General features: G+C 42.0%; 2 protein-coding genes across 16 annotated transcripts in view; one reads left to right on the top strand and one right to left on the bottom strand.

Moving 5' to 3' along the window:
• Window positions 1-19,744, top strand: part of CRACD (capping protein inhibiting regulator of actin dynamics) — a 221,009-nt gene extending 201,265 nt beyond the window's left edge. For all 7 annotated transcript variants that reach the window (XM_075127893.1, XM_048848211.2, XM_048848210.2 and 4 more), the window contains 3 exons: window positions 7,989-8,179; window positions 9,496-9,664; window positions 16,686-19,744. In XM_075127893.1, coding sequence (XP_074983994.1) covers window positions 7,989-8,179; window positions 9,496-9,664; window positions 16,686-16,846 — 521 coding nt within the window. In that variant the 3' untranslated portion in view covers window positions 16,847-19,744. The remainder of the gene's footprint in view (window positions 1-7,988; window positions 8,180-9,495; window positions 9,665-16,685) is intronic.
• Window positions 10,985-23,970, bottom strand: part of AASDH (aminoadipate-semialdehyde dehydrogenase) — a 61,861-nt gene continuing 48,875 nt past the window's right edge. For 7 of the 9 annotated variants that reach the window (XM_048848214.2, XM_048848220.2, XM_048848221.2 and 4 more), the window contains one exon: window positions 19,944-23,230. In XM_048848214.2, the coding sequence (XP_048704171.2) occupies window positions 22,820-23,230 (411 nt within the window). In that variant the 3' untranslated portion in view covers window positions 19,944-22,819. The other 2 variants (XM_075127898.1, XM_075127899.1) reach the window with 2 other exon arrangements.

The raw sequence follows: 23,970 nt of genomic DNA, 5'->3' as shown, positions 1-23,970 counted from the left end.
ACATTTTACATTTACAAGGGCCGACGGACGGAACCCCAGACTGGCAGCGGGCTGAGCGGGGCCAGCAGCTGGGACCCCGGCTCACAGGGGCTGGCGGATGGAACCCCAGACTGGCAGAGGGGGCGGCGGATAGCCCACTGCCGGCCCGGGGTTCTGTCCATCCAGGCCGGCAACAGGCTGAGTGGGGCTGGCGACCAGGACCCCAGGCTGGCAGCAGAGTGCCATTGTAAATCAGCTCGCATGCTGCCTTTTGCATGCGTGCCATTGGTTGCCGACCCCTGGTCTAACTAATCACCATATTTGGGATTGGGAAGGAATTTTTCCCTGGGTCACATCGGCAGAGACCCTGGGGTTTTTTTGCTTTCCTCTGCAGCGTGGGGCATGGGTCACTTGCAAGTTTAAACTAGTGCAAATGGTGGATTCTCTGTAACATGAAGTCTTTAAACTAGGGCTGTCAATTAATTGCAGATAACTCAAGCAATTAATGCAAAACAGATTAACTAGATTAAAAAATTATTTTTGATTAATCGCCATTTTTATTGCACTATTAATAATAGAATACCAATTTAAATGTTCAAATATATTAATTTCAATTATAACACAGAATACAAAGTGTACAGTGCTCACTTTATAGTATTATTTTAATTATCTTTTTACAGTTCAAATATTTGTAAACAAAAGAAATAGTATTTTCAGTTCACCTCATACAAGTACTGTAGTGCAATCTCTTTATCATGGAAGTGCAACTTACAAATGTAGAATTAATTTTTGTTACATAACTGCACTCAAAAACAAAACAATGTAAAACTTGAGAAACTACAAGTCTACTCAGTCCTACTTCAAGTTCAGCCAATAACTAAGACAAACAAGTTTGTTTACATTTACGGGAGATATTGCTGTCCGCTTCTTATTAACAGTATCACCTGAAAGTGAGAACAGGTGCTCACGTGGAACTGTTGTAGCCCACGTTACAAGGTATTTATGTGTCAGATATGCTAAATGTTCGTATGCCCCTTCATGCTTCTACCACCATTCCAGAGCACATGCTTCCATGTTAAAAAAAAAAATATGTCAATTAAATTTGTGACTGAACACTGTGGGGGAGAACTGTATGTCTCCTGCTCCATGGTTTTCTGCCATATATTTTGTGTTATGGCAGTCTCAGATGACAACCAAGCAGATGATGTTCTATTTAAGAACACTTTCACTGCAGATTTGACAAAATGCAAAGAAGGTACCAATATGAGATTTCTAAAGATAGCTACAGCACTGGACCCAAGGTTTAAGAATCTGAAATGCCTTTCAAACTCTGAGAGGGACAAGGTGTGGAACATGCTGTGAGAAGTCTTAAAGAGCAACACTCCAATGCGGAAACTACAGAACCCGAACCACCAAAATCAACCTTCTGTTGGTGGCATCTGACTCAGATGATGAAAATGAACATGCATTGGTCCGCACTGCTTTGGATCGTTATCAAGCAGAACCAGTCATCAGCATGGAAGCATGCCCTCTGGAATGGTGGTCAAAGCATGAAAGAGCATACAAATGTTTAGTATATCTGACACATAAATCCTTGCAATGCTGGCTACAACAGTGCTATGCGAATGCCTGGTCTCACTTTCAGGTTACGTTGTAAATAAGAAGCAGGCAGCATTCATAGAATCATAGAATATCAGGGTTGGAAGGGACCTCAGGAGGTCATCTAGTCCAACCCCCTGCTCAAAGCAGGACCGATCCCCAATTAAATCATCCCAGCCAGGGCTTTGTCAAGCCTGACCTTAAAAACTTCTAAGGAAGGACATTCCACCACCTCCCTAGGTAACGCATTCCAGTGTTTCACCACCCTCCTAGTGAAAAAGTTTTTCCTAATATCCAACCTAAATCTCCCCATTATCTCCTGTAAGAGTAAACAAACTTATTTGTCTTAGTGATTGGCTGAACAAGAAGTAGGACTGAGTGGACTTGTAGGCGATAAAGTTTTACATTCTTTAATTTTTGAGTGCAATTATGTAAAAAAAAATCTACATGTGTAAGTTGCATTTTCATGATAGAGACTGCACTACAGTACTTGTATGAGGTGAATTGAAAAATATTATTTCTTTTATCATTTTTACAGTGCAAATATTTGTAATCACAAATAATAATATAAAGTAAGCACTGTACACTTTGTATTCTGTGTTGTAACTAAAGTCAATATATTTGAAAATATAGAAAATATCCAAAAATATTTAAATAAATGGTATTCTGTTATTAACAGTGTGATTAAAACTGCAATTAATCATGACTTTTTTTATCTCACAATTAATCACAATTAATTTTTTAATTATTTGGCAGCCCTACTTTAAGCCATGATTTGAAATCTGCGGTTAGTGGTTATTACAGGAGTCTGTAGGCAGGGCCGACCCACAACATTTTGGCACCTGAGGCGGGGAGCTCAAATGACACCCCCATGTCCCCTTGCTTGGGCCAAAACTTTGAAAGGTCTCAATTATGCCTTCTTCCTGTTCTACTCTTCTCATGGTACTGCTCTGCTTCCTACCCCAATAAAGGAGAACTAACAACTTAAAATGCCTTGTTCAAAAATTTTAAGTAACACTTAACTTTCAAACGCCTGAACAGCAAATGTAAATTTTCTTGTCTGCATAGTAAACACTGGCATTTTAATCTGTTTGAATAATCAAAGTCGTGCTTTCCGTGCCTTCTTGGTTGCAAAGATTTGAACTGCTTCCTGCTGAAGGTCCACAGTTTGGGCCAGCTCATGCTCTGTTGAGATGGTTGCAAGGCTGACCAGCCTCTCCTGTGTCATTGTGGAGCGTAGATGTGTTTTTATTAACTTCAGCTTGGAGAAGCTGCGTTCTCCACTGGCAACTGTTACAGGAAGTGTTAGAAGTATGCACAGAGCAACAAAAGCATTTGGAAAGAGGGTGGTCATCTTATCTGTGCACATACATTTCAGCAGGATCAACTCCAAAAGCTGTTCTGGAATATATCTTGAAAGGGCTTTCAATTCATCACCTAAATATCATGCATGTCATCATGTGTCAACACTGGCTCTAGTGCCCTGCATTGCTGGTGTAGGTCTTCTTCTGGTATGGTGAAGAGTTTTGGAATATCAAACAACATCCCAAATATACTGATGTGTTCCTTAAGCTGCATGAAATGTTCTTCAACTGACTGTATTGCACAATCTAGCACCTGGTTAAAGAATTCAACTTTGAATTGTTGTTTGAGGTCTCTTATGGGATTATCCCGTGCCTCGTAATCAAAATGTCATCTTCTTTGGTGACTCTTATATTCTTGAATGGGTGGGAAAATAACTTCAGTGTGAAGTTCCTCTGACAACTTCTGTGCACTCTTCAGAACGTTTTGAAATCCCTCATCTGACTGGTAAGACTAAAGATATGACTTTGTTTTGTCCAGTTGTTCCATTGCTCCAGATATATCAAGGTCAACACCTTGGAGTCTCTTGCTTACAACATTTATTTCAAACAGTATGTTATGCCACAACACTAAGCCACACAGAAATTTGAAGTGATGTATGTTTCTGGGGATTCCATTTCCCTCTGCCACTGTTCTCCCACGAACAGTTCCTGTCATAGCAGTATCCTCCATAATGGCAACTATGCCATCATCTATCTTCCCAATTTGGTGTTTGATAGGCTTTATCGCCTCCACTTGACTTTCCCATCATGTGGCACTCAGTGGTTTCAGTGTCAGAGAGGATGTTCCCAGATGTTGCTTCAAAATTTGCCATTGATGAGAAAAATACATAGATGCTTTGAATTACATTAAAAAATTCAGCAGCCTCTCTAGAAGCTGATGCTGCATCACTGACCACCAAGTTCAATGATGAGAACTGCAGGGGACAAAAAAAGCTCGAGGGTTTAACTCTCAGATCCATGTCTACACTCCTCTATTCTTTCCTCTCAGGTTGGCACCATTATCGTAGCCGTGACCTCTCATGTTAGCTATCACAATTCCCGTAACTTCCAGCGTTTTAAGAAGCACATTTGTCATACCAGCTCCTGTAGTATCATCAATGTCAATACATTCTAGAAAATGCTCTCTGACCGTCACCATTGCAGGGACATTTTCACTAGGTTCTGTTATTGTTACAAAACGCACCATTAAAGTAATTTGTTCCGTATGGCTGATGTCAGGTGTGCAGTCCAGGATAACGGAGTAATATCTTGCTGACTTCAGATCTGCCACAATTTTCTGTTGGACTTTTGTTGCCAGTAACTGTATGATCTCATTTCGAATTGTTTTTCCAAGGTAGTCGTGTGTGTACATTTCTTGGGTGGTGACTCTTCTTAGATGCTCCCGGAGTACAGCATCAAATTCAGCCATTAGCTCCACAATTTTAAGGAAGTTTCCATTGTTTGGTACATACAGCTGATCTGAAGTGCCACACAGTGCTAGGTTTTGGTAGCAAGCAGTCTCACAATGGCAATGAGCCTTTTCAGAACATTTTGCCTGTATAGACTCTGATGCAATCTTCTCTTGATGCTGATCATCTATGGTGGCCTTTAACCTTAGTCTCATCTCAAGTTCTTTCCACCTAATGAATGCTCTCTGGTGATTTGCTGGCTTCTCATGGCATGCCAGATTTCCAGCCAGATTTTTCCAGTCCTTTGTTCCTGTAGAACCCAATGTGGCTGGAACATTAGACTGGCAGAGTTTGCAACAAAAACAGTATGCAGCATTCTGGGTTTTTGAGTACATAGGCCATGGCCTCTCCACTTTGTCACCATTGGGGATTTCACGCCAGTAATGCTTTGGATGGAAACGTCTATTTTCATTGTCTTTGGGGAACATGAAGTTTTTCACTTGCTGTGGCCCAGGCAGTACAAGGAAGTCCCTCAGGCTACTGCTCAAGTGGGTCCACAGTCCTGGATCATCTAGACTTAAGGAACTAACCTCAGCAGCAGCTGTTTCTTGTGCCTCCACCACACTCTTCTCTGATCTACACTTTTCTTCAGGAATGTGCATGGTTACATCCATTTCAGATGGAGATATGGATGCTGCAGTAGCTGCCAGGTCACCTGCACTTTGACTAAATGGAAGATCAGGCATCTCCTCACCACTCACATCCTCACTGGGGCCGGAAGGCTCACCGTGAACATTTGTGTCTGTGTATCTCAGGAGAGTTCCTTCCTGCTTAGATAGAAAAGCTTCCTTTGCTTTCTTTTTCTGAATGCTGCCTCAGAGGGGCTTTTTTTTCTTTCACTCATGACTGCTGTTCTGTGCCATCTATAGTGGCTCTCAACACTCAGTTGAAGGGGACAAATAAGCAGGCTGGTAGCAGGGCCTGAGGGAGGGAAGATATCAGTGACTTAAGGGCCTAACTGGCTCCTACTACTGCAGTTGACTGCCTGTTCTCCTCAAGTGGGTTCAGGGAAGCAGCAGGAAACAGGAAGCTTCCTGAGAAGCTGGTGTTAATCAGTCCAGGCTCCTGGGGGTGCTAGAGAGGTACATAAAAGGCTCCTCCTCCTTTCTCTCCCTGCAGCTCCGGCTGCTTTCTGTTATTCCCTCTCACTTTTCTCCTGCCTGCCTGTTATGTCTCTTGTGCTCTCCTTCCTCCAGCACAGCACTCCACCATCTCTGTGTATTTAGAGTGGAGAGAATACATGTGCACCAGCAGCAGACACAATTTTCTACACTCTGGGTCGTAGTGGCGCCCCCCCACAGTTTGGCACCTGAGGCAGCCACCTCAGTTTGCCTCGTGGTAAGGCCAGCCCAGTGGGTAGGTGAAGTTCTGTGCTGTGCAAAGTGCAGGTCAGACTAGATCAGTGTTTTCCAACTGGTGTGCTGTGGCACACTGGTGTGCCATCAGGCCTGAACAGGTGTGCTGCAGAATTTTTTTTAAAACTATATGTGGAGTGGGGATAGGACAGGGGGAAAGAAAGTGGGGGAAGCCATCTTCTGATTGTCTGCCTCATTGCCCCACCTCCTCCAGGGGCAGAGCAACCAATGGGAGCTCAATCTCCCTCTCCTCCCCACTCCCCTTTTGTGAGCAACTGGTCGGTTCCTCTGTCTCTCCCTATCCCTCCTGCAGCCCCTCTCCTCCCCCAGGATTGGGAGGGGGAAGAATCTCAGGAGAGGAAGGGGGACTGAACTTGGGGGTGGGGGCAGAACTGGTGTGTGTGGGGGGGGCAGAATTGGGGTGAGGTGGGGGCTGGACAGGCTGGGGGGCAAAGATGGGCGTGTTGACCACCAAACTCAATAAGTTACAGAGGCAATGCATGCGTCTGGGGGACAGAGTTCTGCCTTCCATTTGGCCCTCCTCCCTTTCCAAGCCCCGTGCCCCTCTAGGGGGTGTGGCCTGGCCAGAGCCCCTTGTGGGGGCACCGAGGAACATTTGGGGATCGGGGGGGCACGAGCAGTGATGACAGCTGCTGTGTGTGTCCAGGTCAGTTTCTCCACCTGGGCTGGGTAATGAGTAATGCGCCCTCCAGGCTCAGATACACAGTCCTCTGTGCCGCAAACCACTGGGTGCCGGTGGCCATGGGGACTGTGTAGGACGGCATGGCCAAGCCCAGCCCAGCGTGCTCATGGCCATGAGTGGAGCAGCCTCCACTGTGCCAACTAGGGACTGATCACATGGCTGGGCCCTGTAGCGGCAGCACCCCCTAGGACACAGTCCCACCTGCACCCTGAGCTACATCCTCTCTGCACACAGCCCCTAGCTACCCCCCGCCTACATCCTGAGCTACATCCTCTCTGCCCACAGCCCCTAGCTACCCCCTGCCTACACCCTTCTCTGCACACAGCCCCTACAGACTGTGAATGGCAAAGGTAGTAAACAGCTTAAACCAAGGTGATAAGGAGGCCAGTTCATTTGGAGACAATATGATGGTGTGCCTCAAAATAATTAAAATTCTGAAGGTGTGCCGTGGCAGAGAAGTGGTTGGGAACCACTGGTATGTAACACTACCCTTCATGTATTATTCTTCAGACAACTTGTATATATCTTTATAAACTGCTATGTTCTAGATCCTGTTGTAATTCAGTGGCTTTGTGCCCTACCACTGGCAGATTGCCATAAACCTCACAACCCATCATAGAGGGACCCTGCAGTGGCAGCGAGATAGGATAGTGGCTCCTCAGCCATCTTCCTTCCCCGTTGCCAACAAAGGGATATGGTCAGAGCTTCCCTGTGTCCCATTACTCCTCAGTTGTTGCATTGTGGAGGGAGATCTGTAGCTCCAGCATAGTGAGAATGTAATTTGTAATTTCTAGGCTCTAGAAATATGAGACCATGCAGAACTGTGTCCCGTTGTCAAAAGTGGGCCAACATTAGGATAACCATATGTGGTCCAGTGTGTTCTATGTGAGATCAACAGCTATCATTTGCTTTGAAATACAAGTTGGGCCTGAAAACACGACAGCTTCCAGCATGTGATCTCCACTGTGATATTGTTCAGATTAAGATGAAGCATTGCATACTGGGACCACCAGTCTCTGTGGACTACCCAGCTGACCTCCATTTTATACAAATAGCATTTATGGCAAGTCGTCACTTGAGCCCACACTTAGGCAAAGCTGGGCACATCTGGTCTAAAGGGATTAAGAATCAAAATAGATAGAAGGCCAAAAGTGGAATGGGAGGTTGCGGAAATCCATCCATGAGGGCTCCTTCACCAAAGGATGCAAGGATGTGGTTGGGTCCATATGTCAAATTAGGATACAAGACTGAATTCCTGCCTGGAGTAAGATCACCAGTGAAGTTAAACCAAGGATGAATATGGCCTTCTAAGTATTAAGGCTGGACTACTGTAATGTCTCTTCTTGATGAGTAACAAAATCTGCTTCAGAATGTGATAAATGCTTGAAAGGCTGTGACTGACACTGAGTTCAATATGTTTAAACAATGTTTACTGTCTATATTGCCGTATTTTATTTTTTTAATGTAAGGGACTAAGGAAAAATGAACACCTTTTGTATTGCACTCAACCAATCTTCTTGTCCTTTCCTTTTTCTTACAGAAAAGCCAGTTCTCCAGAGCAGGCATTCTTTAGATGGTTCCAAATTGATGGAAAAAGTTGAATCTGCACAACCGCTGTGGATTACATTAGCACTACAAAAGCAAAAGGGATTTCGTGAGCAGCAAGCTACCAGAGAGGAGAGGAGACAAGCCAGAGAGGCAAAGCAGGCTGAGAAGCTCGCTAAAGATAATGTAAAATAATAAACAAAGAAGCTTCCGAAAACTTTTTTTAAAAAAAACACTGATCTCTTGATTTAGTTGTATTTGAATTCCTGTTCAGTTTGTGAAATTTTATAAAAAGCTAAAGTGTCAGTCAGTAAAATCAGGTGGTAAGTCTGGGGTTTAACTTTGCACAAATGAAGAACGTTGCAAACCAATTTTCAGTACAAAATGCTGTACACTGTTATTGAATTTCAATCTGATCTCCAGCCCTTCATGAATTTCACTAACATTTTGCATGTTTTTATCATCAGTTACGTATGAAAGATGTGCACATAAAAGCATCATTGTTCATTTGGGGGTGCTGTCACTACAGGCCATCATCTATATCAGGGGTTCTCGTTTTTCTTTCTAAGGTTCCCCCCCACCCCAACATGCTATAAGAACTCCACCATCCACCTGTGCGTCAACTGTTTTTCTTCATATAAAAGCCAAGGCTGGCATTAGGGGGTAGCAAGCAGGGCAGTTGTCTAGGGCCGCATGCCATAGGGAGCGCTGCCAAGCTAAGTTGCTCAGGCTTCGGCTTCAGCCCTGGGTGGGGGTGCTTTGGCTTTCTGTCCCGGGCCCCAGTGTGTCTAATGTTGGCCCTGCGTGGTGGACCCCCTGAAACCTGCTCATAGCCCCGCCCCAGGGGCCTCGGATACCTGGTTGAGAACTGCTGATCTATATGACCACTCCCCAGGAAAGCCAGTGAGAGCCCTGCATCTGCTTCTGAGGGTAGTGTTTGGTACTAAAACTTCTCTAGGCTGTGCACCAGAAAGAGGAGTGTACGTAGCACGGTTCTTCAGAGCTCAAGCAAATATATGTTAGGAGGGTAAGGCATCGTATTTGGGATAGCATCAAGTATGAGATCTCTTATTTGTATATAATAGACCAGGGGTTCTCAACATTTTTCTTTCTGAGGCTCACCCCCCCCCAACCCCCCCCATGCTATAAAAACTCCACGGCCTGCCTGTGCCACAACAACTGGTTTTCTGCATATAAAACCCAGGGCTGGCATTAGGAGGTAGCAAGCGGGGTATGAAGCAGGGAAATTACCTAGGGCCCCACACCACAGGGGCCCCCTTGAAGCTCAGTTGCTCAGGCTTTGGCTTCAGCCCCGCATGATAGGGCTTCGGCTTTCTGCTCTGGGCCCCAGCGAGTCTAACACTGGTCCTGTTTGGTGGCTCCTGTGAAACCTGCTTGAGGCCCCCTAGGGGGCCCCGGGCCCTTGGTTGAGAACGACTGGAGTAGACAATACATAATGGATTGGTTCTGATCTAACAAACACTTTTCCTTTTCCATCCTAGGCTGCTGTAAGCAATCCGTCAGATGATAAAGGCAGCAATATCAGCAAAGCAAGTGTACTACAAAAACCTACACTTCAGGAAGATGAGAAGAAAATTGAGATGGCTATGTCAAGACTAGAACGCAGAGAGCAGTTCAAAAAGTCCAATACCCTTCCTACTTCTGTGACAGGTACAGTGATAGATTTAGGTTTTCAATAGTGCTCACTTTCTTTTAGTGGTAACATTGTAGAGCTCTCAGGAGGGAACTAGATTCTTTTTTGGTTTACACATCATCATCAGAATTGTAAACTAAGTTCCAGCTGCAGCATCTTTATTATTTCAGCAAGGAGGAACCCAGCTTGTCTGTCAGATCCCTGGTTAAGTCTGATGGGCTGGCAATTAAGTAAGATCCTTTTTCTACTTTTAAAATGACCACTGGAAGGCCCATGAGAGACTATAAGTGTGGAATTCACAATGTAATTTTGACAGATGCTTCCAGATTAGCACTTCTGTTTCAAGATTTGGTTTATAGGGCTGAGACTAGGGTTGCCAGCCATCTGCAGCGGGGCTAAGGCAGGCTCTCTTAGCTAAGACCCAAAGCCCCCTCCTGCAGCCCAAATCCCCAGTGCCACCCCGGAGCCCGCACCCCCAACCGGAGCCTTCCTACCCTTCCACCCCTTGCCCCAGCCTGGTGAAAATGAGTGCGTGAGCAAGGGTGAGGGAGAGCAAGTGATGGAGGGAGGCGGGATGGAGTGAGCACGGGCAGGGCCTCAGGGATGGGGCAGAGCATTTTGTTTTCCGTAAATAAAGCTGGCAACCCTAGATGAGACTGGTACTGTATGTATGTCCATAAAGCAAAGAGGCCATAATATTCCAAGGTTTTGTTTAGTTATGAACTTTGCCAGATCCAGACACAGGGCTGGCCTTAGGAAAAATGGCACTCTGGGTGAACTTGGTGTCCCTGGCCCCTGTGGGTGTGGTGCCCCCCCATGGGCTCCCCACACTCCTTAACCCCTGCAGTGTGCCCCCTTTGCCCTTACTGCCTGCTCCCCCTTTTGCACCCCTAATCCTTACATCCCCTTCACTCCCAAGATCTGCCCCCCTTCTGTGCCCTAACCCCTACACTGTGCCACCTTCACCCCTAATCCCTGCACTCCCTCCTTAGCCCTAACCCCTTCACTGTGTGCCCCCTCACCCCAGCCCCTGTACTCCCTTCATTCTTACCCCCTGCACCTCCCTCCTGCACCCCTAACCCCTACTTCTCTTGAAGTAACTGGCAAAACATTACAGGGAAAGCACTTTCTAAATTTACAGAATAGTGTGAAGTGGAAAAGGGTGTGATGGGTGTCTTAGACATCTGTATTTTAATAATGTGCTTCTCCAGCTATGTTAGGGCTATAATCAATAGGGCTTTTCAAATATTTCTCCACACAGCATACTTGTTCCTTGCGTGTTTCACTGTTAAATCCTGTCTATGCAATGAAGAGACCAAATTAGCTGATACAAACAATTGTGCTGTGCTGATCAGGGCAACAGTGCAGGGACCAGGATTTATTTTACCAACTGATACAGGACCCATGTATGTTTTGCTGTTGATCACAGTATTCTATAATACACAGATATAAATTAAAGCTAAATTGAAATGGGATTCCTTATTCACATATACATGAAAAACATTTTTACTAGTACTACTACAAATAATAGATGTTTAAAATTTAAGGTACTATAATATTCATAATAAAATAAGGATTAGTATGAAGTATTGCTAATGCTCTTTGGTTAGAACTCCTGACATAGCCTTCCTATGACTTACTCTTTGGAGACAAATGTGCTGAGAGAATGTTGCTAAACGTTACGTAGTATCTGATTTATGTATTCTCAGTAGAAGTCGGTCTGAATCTGTATATTCTGTACTACTAGGTGCTAAGGGTTATGGTTTATAGTTGGCTGAAAAGTGATGAAGTAATCCAGTTAGTGTTGTCTAATGCCTCACAGATCAATAATAATGAATACTGTAACATTATTAACCACTCAGCCAATATATACCAATGACTATATCTTGATAGCAGAAGAATTCAGTGAAACACATTTACCTCTGAACTGCCCACCAACTATATGCTAGACTTTTTCCTAATTAGATCATTGGAAGCTAGTTATAATTTTTCTGGCCCTCTTAACTCAGCCTCACCGCCCTAAAAACTGAGTTTCACAGGAAAAATTACTTTTGCAATTCATAATGTAGAGATTTTCAAACAGGGTCTGAATGTCTTCAGAAATATGTAACAATGCCTGTGCTGACACCTCTTGTTTTGATCAAAATTCATTGTGCCTCAAGCATGTATTGAACTAGATTTCATCTTGGTCACTATTTACCTCTGAGATCAAATAGCGATATTGGAAGAACAAATATAACAGGCATCATATCTGCTTATTATGAATATAGATGTGTTTGATGAAGGTTATGACCATGCAGTCATTTAATATAAAGGCCTACACTGGAACTTGGCAAATCTACCGTCCCTTATGACATTATGCATGTTAAAGATATCTTTAAAGAACTGAAAAATATTTGAAAACCAAGATACTTCAGCCTTGCACTGAAAGCAGCTACAACAGGGGCTGTTTGGAAAGTGATATTTCAAACACTCTACATAGAGAAGCAACCATCTTTCCAAATTCTCTGCTACCAGCTGTTGTGCAGGCTTATAGAATTCCTACTGCCAAAAAAATGGGTCAGATAGTTTTTAAACTAATCAGTGTTTCTCTAAAATTCTGTGGGAAACAGGCTGCTTTTTAAAGTTTTGGGGGTTTTCCCCCACACCCTGCCCCACCAGTTACAGATTCTTTTTTAAAATCTGTTACAAAAGTTGGGCAGACTCAGGCCCATAGATAGGGGATAGCTGTCCACACAAAGTGCCTCCACATCTGATACTTATTCCAGCGGTGCTAATCTAGAGGTGGTTCCTTTAGGTCAGGGTTGAACAGGATAGGGCTGCTTGCACTATACCTGAGCCATGAAAATAAAGACAGGGGTTATAGAGTTATCTTTTAGTGTGGGAGCATAATGTAGTAAAATCTCATTTTGTGGGCAAGTTAGCAACAGAAAGGTAAGGGAGGGGCCATCTGGTTTGTAAAAAAAAAATCTACAGAATCATAATTCCAATAGTGTCATACTTCGCAGCGGGGTGAAGAGAGAGAGACGACATGCTACATCCCAGCTCCTCCGGTTGGTGGAAATTTTAATAATACAATGTTGTTAGAAATGGGTTGGAGTTGGGTATATGTCAAAAGTTCTTTCTCCTGCAAACACAGTGGTACCAAACCTAGAACAATTAAATTACAAATATATGTATATACATACACACACACACGAAAATGTTTAAAAATCAATGTTTGTTTTTAAATGATACTTTAACAGTGATTCATTGCTTACATAAAGAGAGATACTGATCTTTCACTGATCCTAATGAAGTTAGCCTTGACATGTAAGAATGAAACCATTTGTTAATCAGTGTCATCTCAGTCTAGGGCTTCACTGCTAGACACGTGACACTGATCCTCATCTGCACAACACACTCACATCTCTGTACAAGGCAGACTTCTGGCCAAACATCTGCAGGATGGTGAGCATCTGGTCTTTGACACAAGCATTTAGTTAGTAGAAGGATTGTTCGGGGACCACATAGTATTTCACACATAACTGGCATGATCAGTCCATTCTCCAAGACTCATTTATGTCCCGTTGGGAAGGGTAGTTTCTGGATGTCCTAGAGCCATTCTACTGCATGGAATTTTCCCTCTTGACTCTTGTCAGTGGCAGTTTTTCTCCTTTTTCTCCATCCGCTTTTGGAAAACATTCAGCTATGTAGCTGTGCATGTGCGGTAATGCTGGCCTTCAAATGGTAAACTCGGCATATGAACATCTTTAGTGCCTTTGAATAAGATAATTTGGTCTTTTCAGCCAAACTTCCAGTATTGTCACATCCTGAAAGGGCATGGAAATTTCACAGTGTGGCAGCTTTTAATGGTCCAAGGGATAGGAACACATTTCTGAGGGACATACAGCAATTGTTCCCTAGCCCCAGCCACAAAAACAACCTTGCAGAAATCTTGGGTAGCATTTCACAGAGAGCACTAAAACATCTGTGTCTTGTGCAAAAATCCAGAGTTTAGTAGTACCTCTGTGCCACTGACGGCATTCAAGATAATTTTAGTATCAGCCTCCTCACAGGAACTAGGAAGAAACTGCACTGAACGGAAAGAGGTAGCAGCTTCATTATGCCATGCAACAATGAAATTCTTCAAGCAATTCTCCATGGTACCAGGATTGATGTGGAAGAACTCGGAGTAGTTTGTTGTAATCAATGGAGGAGCCAATGCTGTGCCTAAGCTGCTTGAGGAATTTACTATTGGTTCTGGAATGAATTGTTAAAGCAACAGCCAATTGTAGTGGTAGATTATGCACATACCACAACGTTGTTGTGTGCATATTGGAAACCTGCCTTTCACTCAAGCACTCATCCATGAGGCTTTGCGATAAAATGGCAGCTTTGTGCTCCACTTGCTTACCTTCATGCTTGCTAGTGCTCAAGTCAGTGCAACCATCAATGCACCACTTAAAAATGAAGTACAGGTCATGTGGTATTTTTTCAGGTTTGGCGTCAGCTATGGATCCTTGAAACTCCTATGTACTGCAGGACAAAATGCTTTTGTTTAAAAAAAAATTTTAGTAGCTGCACCTGGAGTCTTCATACTATTGTTGACATCAGTGATTTCACTTCTCACACCACACCTTTTGTAGCTTTTAAGGACATACGCAGTGATTCATTTCTGCGGATAGGATTGCTAAAAACTATGTCCCTATCCCACAGTTCAATAACTGCTTTATAAGCCTTTCTGCTAAGCATATGTTCCTCTTCACTTTCATTTAAAGCATATATTTCTCTGTACTTCGCCTCTGCATTGACCATCTCTACCACTTTCCATCCATTAGAGCCTGAGGCAATTTATGAACTCCAGCTGAGTCACACACTTTGCAGTAGTAAAATCAGTATTTGTTTGTATTGTTTTTTTCTTGATACAACACATTAGATACATTTTCGGTGCAGTCCTCGATGGGATAAGCAGTGGTGTATGCATGCGTATCCTTTGGGTCAATGCACCAACTTAACTTTCTATGCAACATTCTCACAAAGAGCGACTGCTTCATACAGTGTCTTATGTTGAAACTGTGCTTCATGGAGGCCTCCATGCTTTCAGTTTAGGGCAGAAGGTGGTGGTCTTCTCAATATAAGTACAAGGCAAGTCTTGTCCACACCCAGCACTTGTCCCAGCATCTTCAACTTTTTTCTGATGGTCGATGTACCTCCGCTCCAGCCTTGCCAAATTCAGTTTAGTGGGTGCTCTTCTTATAGCAGGTAAGGTGCCACTGAATGTTGTGTTTTAACCAGGTCCTCTTCAGTGGTATTCTCCAAAGTGGTGTTCTTCAGCTACTAGTTGGTACTCTTCACCTCCCCATTGATACCTAAAAATGATCAAGTCTTTTGTAATAAATTACTTTGATTCTAATTACGTAATGTAATGCATGTTATGTAACTACGTGCATGCAGTTTTCAGATGAATTCCAGTGATTTCTGGCTTGATGCTGATGTCTTAACCAGTGCCTCATTACAAGTCTTTTGGCCTGATAATCAATACTGAAATGTTTCTTTATCGCCAATGACAACAAATCAACTTGAAGCACTCCTTCCACTTTTAGTAATCTGTAAACATGAAAAAAATTAATCAGGTATTCTCAGCATTAACTGATAATACAACACTGTCAGTTGAAGCCACAATTTAATTTTGTGAGGGCTGCATATCTGACATACCTCCATTAAAGTATAATTTTTTTTAAAAAAGTTGATTTTTAAACATTTTCTCAAACATATTTACATAATTGTTCTAGGTTTGTCATGTCTGATACCCTTGTATTCATGGGAGACAGGGCTTTTGGTTGATACCCATTTCCAGTGATGCTGGATTATAAACATTTCCACCACCCAGAATACTGGGAAATGGAGCAGGCAACGAGTCCTCTCTGCCACACTGCAGAGGGTGACGTAATTGAAATTATGATTCTGTAGATTTTTTTTTGACTCAACTGACTGCTCCCTTACCTTTCTATCATTAACTTGCCCATGGAATTACACATACTCCCAGCCCATTGAATTTAACAGGCTTTGATCAAGGAAATTTATTCTAAAATTTCTAGTCATAAAATAATTGGGGGTAAAGCAGAGATTGTCCCTGTATTACAGAATAATAAACTTGCAAAAAGTCTATTTAAGGGTTTTTCTATAGCATCCATCAGTATAGTATTTAATAATGCTGTCATCTGATCCCTGCATTATACTTTATGCGGTTCTGCTCTGAAAAGTGACTCTGTAAAAGACAATTTCTTATTCAACAGATACGCCACTTGTATATAATCAGAGATATCAGTTTGTTTTAGTGATAAATGGTTTTGGTACTTGTCAAGCTTGCAGACAAGTAGCTATGGGAAGGGGAGCTAGATTCTACTCCTACTTAAACAGTAACATCAGAATTGATAGCTCTGCAGTTTCTACTTAGTTACATTTTTCTGTGTAAATGTATTGACCTTGATTTGCCCAGGTGTCTCAGAGGGCACAATTTGGAGACAGTGGGTTGCATATGTGTAAGAGAGCAGAACTGTGCCTGGAGAAACTTGGTTATTGATTATACGTAAGGAGGAAAAAATCTAGCTTGTCAGGGTGGGGAGGTTCCAGGATTGACAACAAAATTAAAAACAGCATTTTTACTTATAATCAGAGCAAATTTGCTCTGAAAACCATTGAGACTATAAAAAATAGCGTCCTACCATTCCATGTTCGCTGAGTCACTTTTCAGCGTAAAACCACGTTCAAGTGTGTGGGTTAGTCCAATATTAAATGACCAATTTTCTTCATCTATAAATCTGAGCCAAATTAATTTGGTTTTCAACATATATAGAAAGTTAAAAAAAGGAAGACTGAACTATAGTTTTAAAAAACCAACAAGGAGTCCGGTGGCACCTTAAAGATAAAGTTTTAAAGATACAGTATCTGTACATTTTGTGAACACATTCACAGTAAAGTTCATAGTTCTCTATTATTCTACAGTGTAGCATGTTTCATCTGTTTTATTTTTTTCTCTCCCAAATCAATAAACAGTGGAGATTTCAGATTCTGTTCCATCAACTCCATTAGCAAAAGAGGTTACCAAGAGATTCTCTACTCCTGATGCTAACCCTGTGTCAACAGAACCAGCCTGGCTGGCCCTAGCCAAGAGGAAAGCAAAAGCCTGGAGTGACTGTCCACAGATCATTAAGTAAACTAACCTTTTTGCTCTTTACTTTTGTTTCTTAGTTGTTTTCTCCTTTTTATTGATTCAGCTTTTTACACAGGACAAAAGAAACTGAACAAAATTTAAATGCATTCCGTGAAGGATTTAAAACTGAACTGATCACCATTTTGCTCTAGGTACTATAGTGTGTGCTCACATCATAGATCCCTTTGCTTTGAAAAACTAGGTAGAGAGTGGGCCCAGGCATACAGTTCAGATCCAATTTCTCAAAATTCAGCGCTACTCAAATGTGAGATTTTGGTTTTGCCCGGTATAAAAAGAGGGGACAGAACTTCAGATCAAAAGCTCTTTCAAATTTTGTGAGCATTTGAGTCTGAGGTTTTGGATCTCTCTTCTCCATGCAGACAAAGAAAAGGTTCTGGCCACTCTGATATAAAAAATGAATGTAAAATGCCTGTTCCCTCCTCTTAGCCCCAGTGGTCGCTTTTGAACTTTGTTTGATGCAGTTTATTTGCAATTTGAAAACCTCTCCCCATCCAAGGCATTTTGGGAGACTTCTTCCCACCTGTGAATGAAGTGATAGCAAGTGATGGTAGCATCCAATTACTGAGGCACTATTGTCTTTCATGCTGGGGACTCAACACAATTGCTGTACCTCCCTCCTCAAAAAAAGTAAATAATTTGCCTATCATTCTAGTTAACATTCATATGGCAACCAAACAAAAAGTGATGGAGCAGGGATACAAAAAGTGTTTCCCCCGTTCACTCAGAGGCAAAGTCCATCCATGTGCTCAGAGCACTTGCAATCTAAGACCCTATTCCTACAAATAACTGGGTCCATGAGTTGCTTTACATACCTAATGAGTCTCCTTGAGTTTAAAGGGACTGTTGACAGGTGTAAAGTTATTCATGTGTAAATGTTTGCAGGACTGTGGCCTAAAAATCAGAAAACCAAGGCTCTGGGATCCTCATGACACGGTAGTAACTTAAACTTATTTAAAATTCAGTTTCCTGAACAGAGAATAAAACGGGTTTGGAATGCTAATTCTTGCTAAGGTTGTTCCCTGAGTGACTTCAGACAACCCAGCTGTAAAATTGAGTAAAAAATTTACTTACATGGGGAGTCGGAGGAATCAGTTGTTGCAGCTGAATTTTTTTTAAATTAGTCTTTAAAATGTAATAAAAAATGTTAGCATCCTTAAATTTTCTACCCAGGAAGTTATGCTTTTTTTTTTTTTAAATGGCTTTTTACACATAGTAACTACACCAACAAAAAGCAAGCGTCATCTTCCTTAAAAAAATTCCTGTGTTTTCAATGAACTTTGCATATTGTTGCAAATCCCCCTCTGTTTAAAAATATATGTTTTCTTTTGAGCCATAAGAGCATTTTAAGAGGAGGCAATTTCAATGAGAGAGGAAAAATTGCATTACTACAGCATAATGTATCTGATAACTTCATATTATTACTTTTCTTTAGCCACATTGCTATACATCGCATGAGGAGGGGAGCAAACTGTAAATAGAGCAGAAAACAATGAGCCTTGTACTATCATCCTTGTTCTAAGAACTGAAAAAAGCTAGTCAGCAAAAGTTGTTATTGAATAGACTGCATCCTATGTAGGAAACAAAGGTTCAGCAGCACACTTAAAATAGCACAAACACAGACATTAGATTCAATAGAGGTGCAGCTGGAAATAGGTTTGCTCTTGTGGCTCTTGCGCAATCAGTGTTCCACTCTTTCATATTTAAACTAGAACCTTTAAAAACTCTCTCCTTGCTTCTAACATATTAAGTATTTAAAATTTTTATACACAGAGGAACAAGTGAGCTCTCTGGTACCTGCACACAACTCCTATGGACTTCAATGAGAGGTCTGTGGTTATCTGAAGGGGGGGATTGGGCCCATAATATGTGTGTGTTTAATTAGTCCCATAAAGTAGCACTACTTAATGTACATTTATATCTCATCTGGGTTTTGAAGTGTGCAATAGAGTTGTTCTTGTAATTATAAGTCTAAACTGCTTGAAATCAAACACCAGAATTTTGGATGCAGTTTTAGAAGGGGGGTGGGGGTACCAGGAAGGAGATGCAGGGGGTTGGTGGGAGCAGGCCAACCACAAAGGTAGAGAAAAAACAGTAGTCATGATCAAGGAACGTTTAATGATTTAAGGTGCTATTGTGCATGACAAAATGAACTGACCTACCAAAACAACATTAGGCATATTTATAGCACAGTTTGAATTGATTAAGGATGGTTGTAACCTAAAGATTCAAAGCAGAGTCTTTCCAAGTGTAGGGTATCTAGTATACTAAAAACTGCACTCAGTATGTACAGTACTTGCTTGGAAACACTTCTAAAAAGTCTACAAGTTGAACACTGACACTTCATGTAAAATCAACACTGAAATTTGCACTAAACACCTGTGAAGTGTTATTTTGCTTTAACTTTGTTGCGTCTTCTGAACAAATTGTCAGAATTCTGTAAAATAAAAAAATTGTTACTACTGAATTTATTCAAATCAGCAAAAATGTTTTAAGAACTGAATGAACCACTATGTAGAAGGTCTCAATTTTTTTGTAATTTATAAACACAAAATACCATTTCTTCTGAACAGGTTATATATGATTAACCTCTATGTTCATATAGTAATGTACAAAATGTATAATTGTGAGGTTTTTGTTTTCTGTACTTTTTTAATTTTTCAAATGTTTTACAGTGCAATTGTTTCTTATACAAACGTCATTTTAATTCCTATTAAATTATAATCCAGTCAAAATTATCAGATGATGTATGTATTCACTGTCTCCTTCTGTTAATGATATAGGTCAGGTTTATTTATAAATAGAACTTTTAGTGCTACAGGTGTCTTGCTATGTGTTTTTATCAACAATAAAACTGAGTAACAAGACCTATGAAGAAAGGATACATTAGTGTAATTTCTATTTTATTTTCATATTTTAACGTAAATGGTCCCATTATTGAAAAACGTTCTACTTAAATAAAAAAATGGTTCCTGAGTTTAAAATACAGCTTTTGTCATTGATAGACACTGGAAATTTAGATGCAACAAATACACATCACTGCTGCTGGTTACTTTGAACTGGGAAAAAATGACAATACAAAATTAATTTCAACATCTCCATTTTAATTGTTCATGCAGAAGCTTCAAAAGTCACTAAGCTAAATGGCTTCACAGCTGGACATATGTTGAACTGAGTCTTGAGTTTTTACTCAATGATCCAAGCTAATTAGTAAATGCTTAGTACAAAAACTGCTAAATTTTTTTAAATGGGTTATTGTATTCAAAGCCTAATGCATTAGAATACCATTGGTAAGTATTATTAATGTTTCAAACCTTTGTCAAGGTTGCTACAAAAGCAAGCTTACCTCCTCTCCTTCTAGCTTGTCAGGAAATTGAATGTTTAGCTGTAGTCAAGTCAGCCGTAGTACTGCTGAAAAGGATCTGGAGTCAAAGTGGATCACAGATTGAATGAGTCAACACAGTGATGCAGTTGCAATAAAGGCTAATATTCTGGGAGGTATTAACAGTAGAGTTGTACATAAGACGAGCGGTAACTATCCCACTCTACCCAGCACTGATGAGGCTTGACCTGTCCAGATCTAGGTGCCACACTTTAGGAAATATGCGGATGATTTACAGAGAATCCAGAGGACATCAACAAAAAAAAGATTTATAAAACCTGATTAAAAAACAACAACAAACCAACTGGGCATGTTGAGTTGAGCCACAGCAGGTGGCAGGCAACCCTTGGAGCACCAAGCAACTCCCTGCGGTCCTGGAGCGCTGAGCCCACAGGCAGTGGGGACCCACAGCTCCCAGCTGCTGTGAGCAGCAGCAGCAGCGGGGTGCTAGACCCCCCTATCCATTGTGTCAGGGTTATTTTTAGTAAAAGTCAGAGACAGGTCACAGATGTCCATGATTTTTGGTTATTGCCCATGACCTGTCGGTAATTTTTAGTAAAAGTCACTGACAAAATCTTAGCCTTAACTGCAACTACAGCTACAGGAAAAAGGTGAAGACAGTACTTGTAGCAAGCTAAGAGCACCAAGGAACAGAGGTTCTGACTCTGGCCATGTGGCAGTAAGAGGAAACTGGACCTGCATGGCCTCTTAAAGCCTCAGATGTGTCACACAGTTGACGCATGACCCACATGCGGGTCAACCGACACTACTATGAACAGTTCTGGCTCCAGCACATGGCACGCATGCGCACCCCACGGTCGGAATCCAAACAGAGATCATTACTCGGAGAACTATTGAAATCTGACTTATGAACAGCAAACACAGCCTTTGTGCAGAATGCAGGGATATCCCGAGCACACAAGGTCTGCACAGCACTGCGTGATGCAAGTTCCTGTTGTGCATGTGCTGCTAAAGCCCTGAGTCTGGGCACCTCCTGCAGGGCTGAAGGCCCGAGCCCCAGCTCACCGCACTAACTCTAAAAAGAGCCACATGCAGTCATGAGGTGCAGTTTGGCCACACCTGGCTTAGATCAAAAATGTCTACACAGCTGTTTTTAGAGCATTAATGAAAGCTCCGCTAGGCTGAGTCTGTCGACCCAGGCTCAGAGCTTGCTCCCACTTGCTCCAAAATGCTGCAGACATATCCATTGAAATATCCTGTATTTAAAGTCAAACATGGGCTTATAACAATCATGCAATTTTGGAATGGGTTCCAGTTTAAAGTTCATAATGTTGAAATCAACTATTTTTGGGCTAAGCATTTACTAATGGACTGTGTAAAACTGAAGATTCAGTTTATTCTTGCAAGTTAGGTTAGCTTCCCTAGATACCATAAAATGATTGAGACATGGTCTCCAAACTTTCCACTTCATGTCCCCCCTTACCTGTCTGCTCCCTCTCTTTCCCCCCTAACCCAGAGTGGGGGGGCGGAGAAGGAAGCTGCAGCTGGGGACCGAGGCTGGGCCACGCTCGTTCCCCCCCCCACCCATCAGGGCTGGCCCAAGTCCTGCTGCATCCCCTGAATGCATTTTAAAAACCTATATAGAATAGAATAATCGGCCTTGAAGGATTCCCCACAACAGGTAGCAAGCTCAAGTGGAAGGTGCTGGGAGGGGCAGAACACCTTGGTCTATGCATGTGAGTAGATACACAGAGACACAGTTATCTGTTTACAAAATATGTTAATACAGTCAATAAAAAGACCAAATTTCCCAACCAAATACTGGAAAACTTTAGACCAGACAGACAAGCTATTTTCACATTTTCATGCTAGACATGACATATGGCACAAAATTCAATATAAATTGCCAGAAACAGTTATATCAGAGCGAACACATTTATTTTTCCACCAAAATTCATCTTAAATCAGACAAGCGATGCTGAGATATCATTAAGTCAAGTGCCTTCTCTTGATTAGGAAAATCGCTTGACTTGGAAAACATGTTAGCTAGCACCAATGTCCACCTAATGCAGACACTAACATCTTAAAAATGTGTTCAGAGATCATGATTGGGGGGATGGGGGGGGGGGGGGGGGAGTTTAATGTTGACCATGACCACATAACGTTTTTTAAAAATATTACACACTGTTGCCACTAAGCACTCTCGTGTTTTTAACAGCACATAGGCACAATTTTAAAAGAAAACCACACATTTTTCCTACTCCAGGCATGAAAACAGGTACATTGACTCTGTGATAACAAACCTGCAGAAGCAAGTCTCAGAGCTCAGGGTCAACTGACTCGAGCTCCCATTACGGAGCTAAACAGAGCTCTTTTTAGCCGCACAGCATGAGTCCAAGTCAGCTGATCCAGGCTCTGAGACTCACTGCCACAGGTCTTTTATTGCAGCGTAGACATGCCTGTTGGTGCAAAATTATTAACTAAAATGTTTGCAAACATGATCAATTTTACAAAAGTAGAATGGGCTAAGAGCAGGACCGCACAGGCCTGGGTGCTTTAAAGTACAATTCAAGGATGTTCTTAACATCCAAGTGTAAACACTAGAGATGAGGCAGTTTAACACATCCTAGTAGTTCTTGTTTTCTCAGCAATGCACAAATCCAGGCAATAAACATAATCATTTCTACAGCCAACAACAAGCCTTGAGCCGCATACTACAGGGGAAGAGAATACTTCTCCTGGAAGTTTCTCGACACCTGCTACCAATCCATTTTTAGCATTCAGGACCCACACTGTACCATCTGTAGATGTTGCTGCCAGCAGCGTTTCACTCTCCAAGTCATGACTATGGAAAACAAAGGGAGTTGCATATACACTTGAAGTGGTTTCAAATTTCCACAGTAAATTACCTTCCATATTACAGCAGTAGATAAAGCAGTCATGGGAGCCAAAATATATTTCTTGCTTAATTAAACTTGAGATACATGGGGATGAAAAGACTGGTCCACTGGTGGAAAACTGCCAAACCTACAGAACAGTATTAAAAAATTAATCCATTATTGCAGGTTGTTCAGGTTATCAATGAGACATCATCTAATCTTCAGGGACAAGCTGTTAACAGAGAGGACAAATATACTGCATCATCTGGATTCTGGCATATGCTGTATATCATACATGGCTAGAAAATATTTGCAACATTCACAAGCTAAGCTCCACACATACATTCAGCAGGCAGGCATTCACATGGTAGTTTCCTATAATGCAGTGTTGTAGCCATGTTGGTCCCAGGATATTCCAGAGAAAAGGTGGGTGAAGTAATATTTTTACTGGACCAACTTCTATTGGTAAGAGACAAGCTTTCAAGCTTACAAAGAGATGAACTGAAGAAGAGATCTGAGTAAGCTCAAAAGCTTGTCTCTCTCACCAACAAAAGATATTATCTCAACCCCTTTTCTCTCTAGTTTCCTGTAAATTATTCACCTATGTGGAGGCTCTACTGAAAGGAGGCTAAACAGGCAACACAATAAGTACCTCAAGGCCATTACAGTATAGGTGTCCCTCCAGCAGGGCAAACCCCACATCCTCTCTCCATGCAGTCTATAGAGAATCTTTCCTCACTGTATTGGTGTAGTGCAACAAATCCCCATTGTGTGGGATTTCCAAGAATCACCTACATAAAGGTCCCTGCAAGCCAATGAAGAGGAGGAGGAGTCCTAGCATCACTGTTTTAGAACATCAGACACCCAAGGCTAGGAAAGCTATCCAGC

Source organism: Caretta caretta, chromosome 4 (genome assembly GCF_965140235.1).
Source record: "Caretta caretta isolate rCarCar2 chromosome 4, rCarCar1.hap1, whole genome shotgun sequence".
Taxonomy (NCBI): Eukaryota; Metazoa; Chordata; order Testudines; family Cheloniidae; genus Caretta; species Caretta caretta.
The sequence above is the reverse complement of the archived record's forward strand: the minus strand, read 5'-3'. Positions and strand labels throughout refer to the sequence as shown.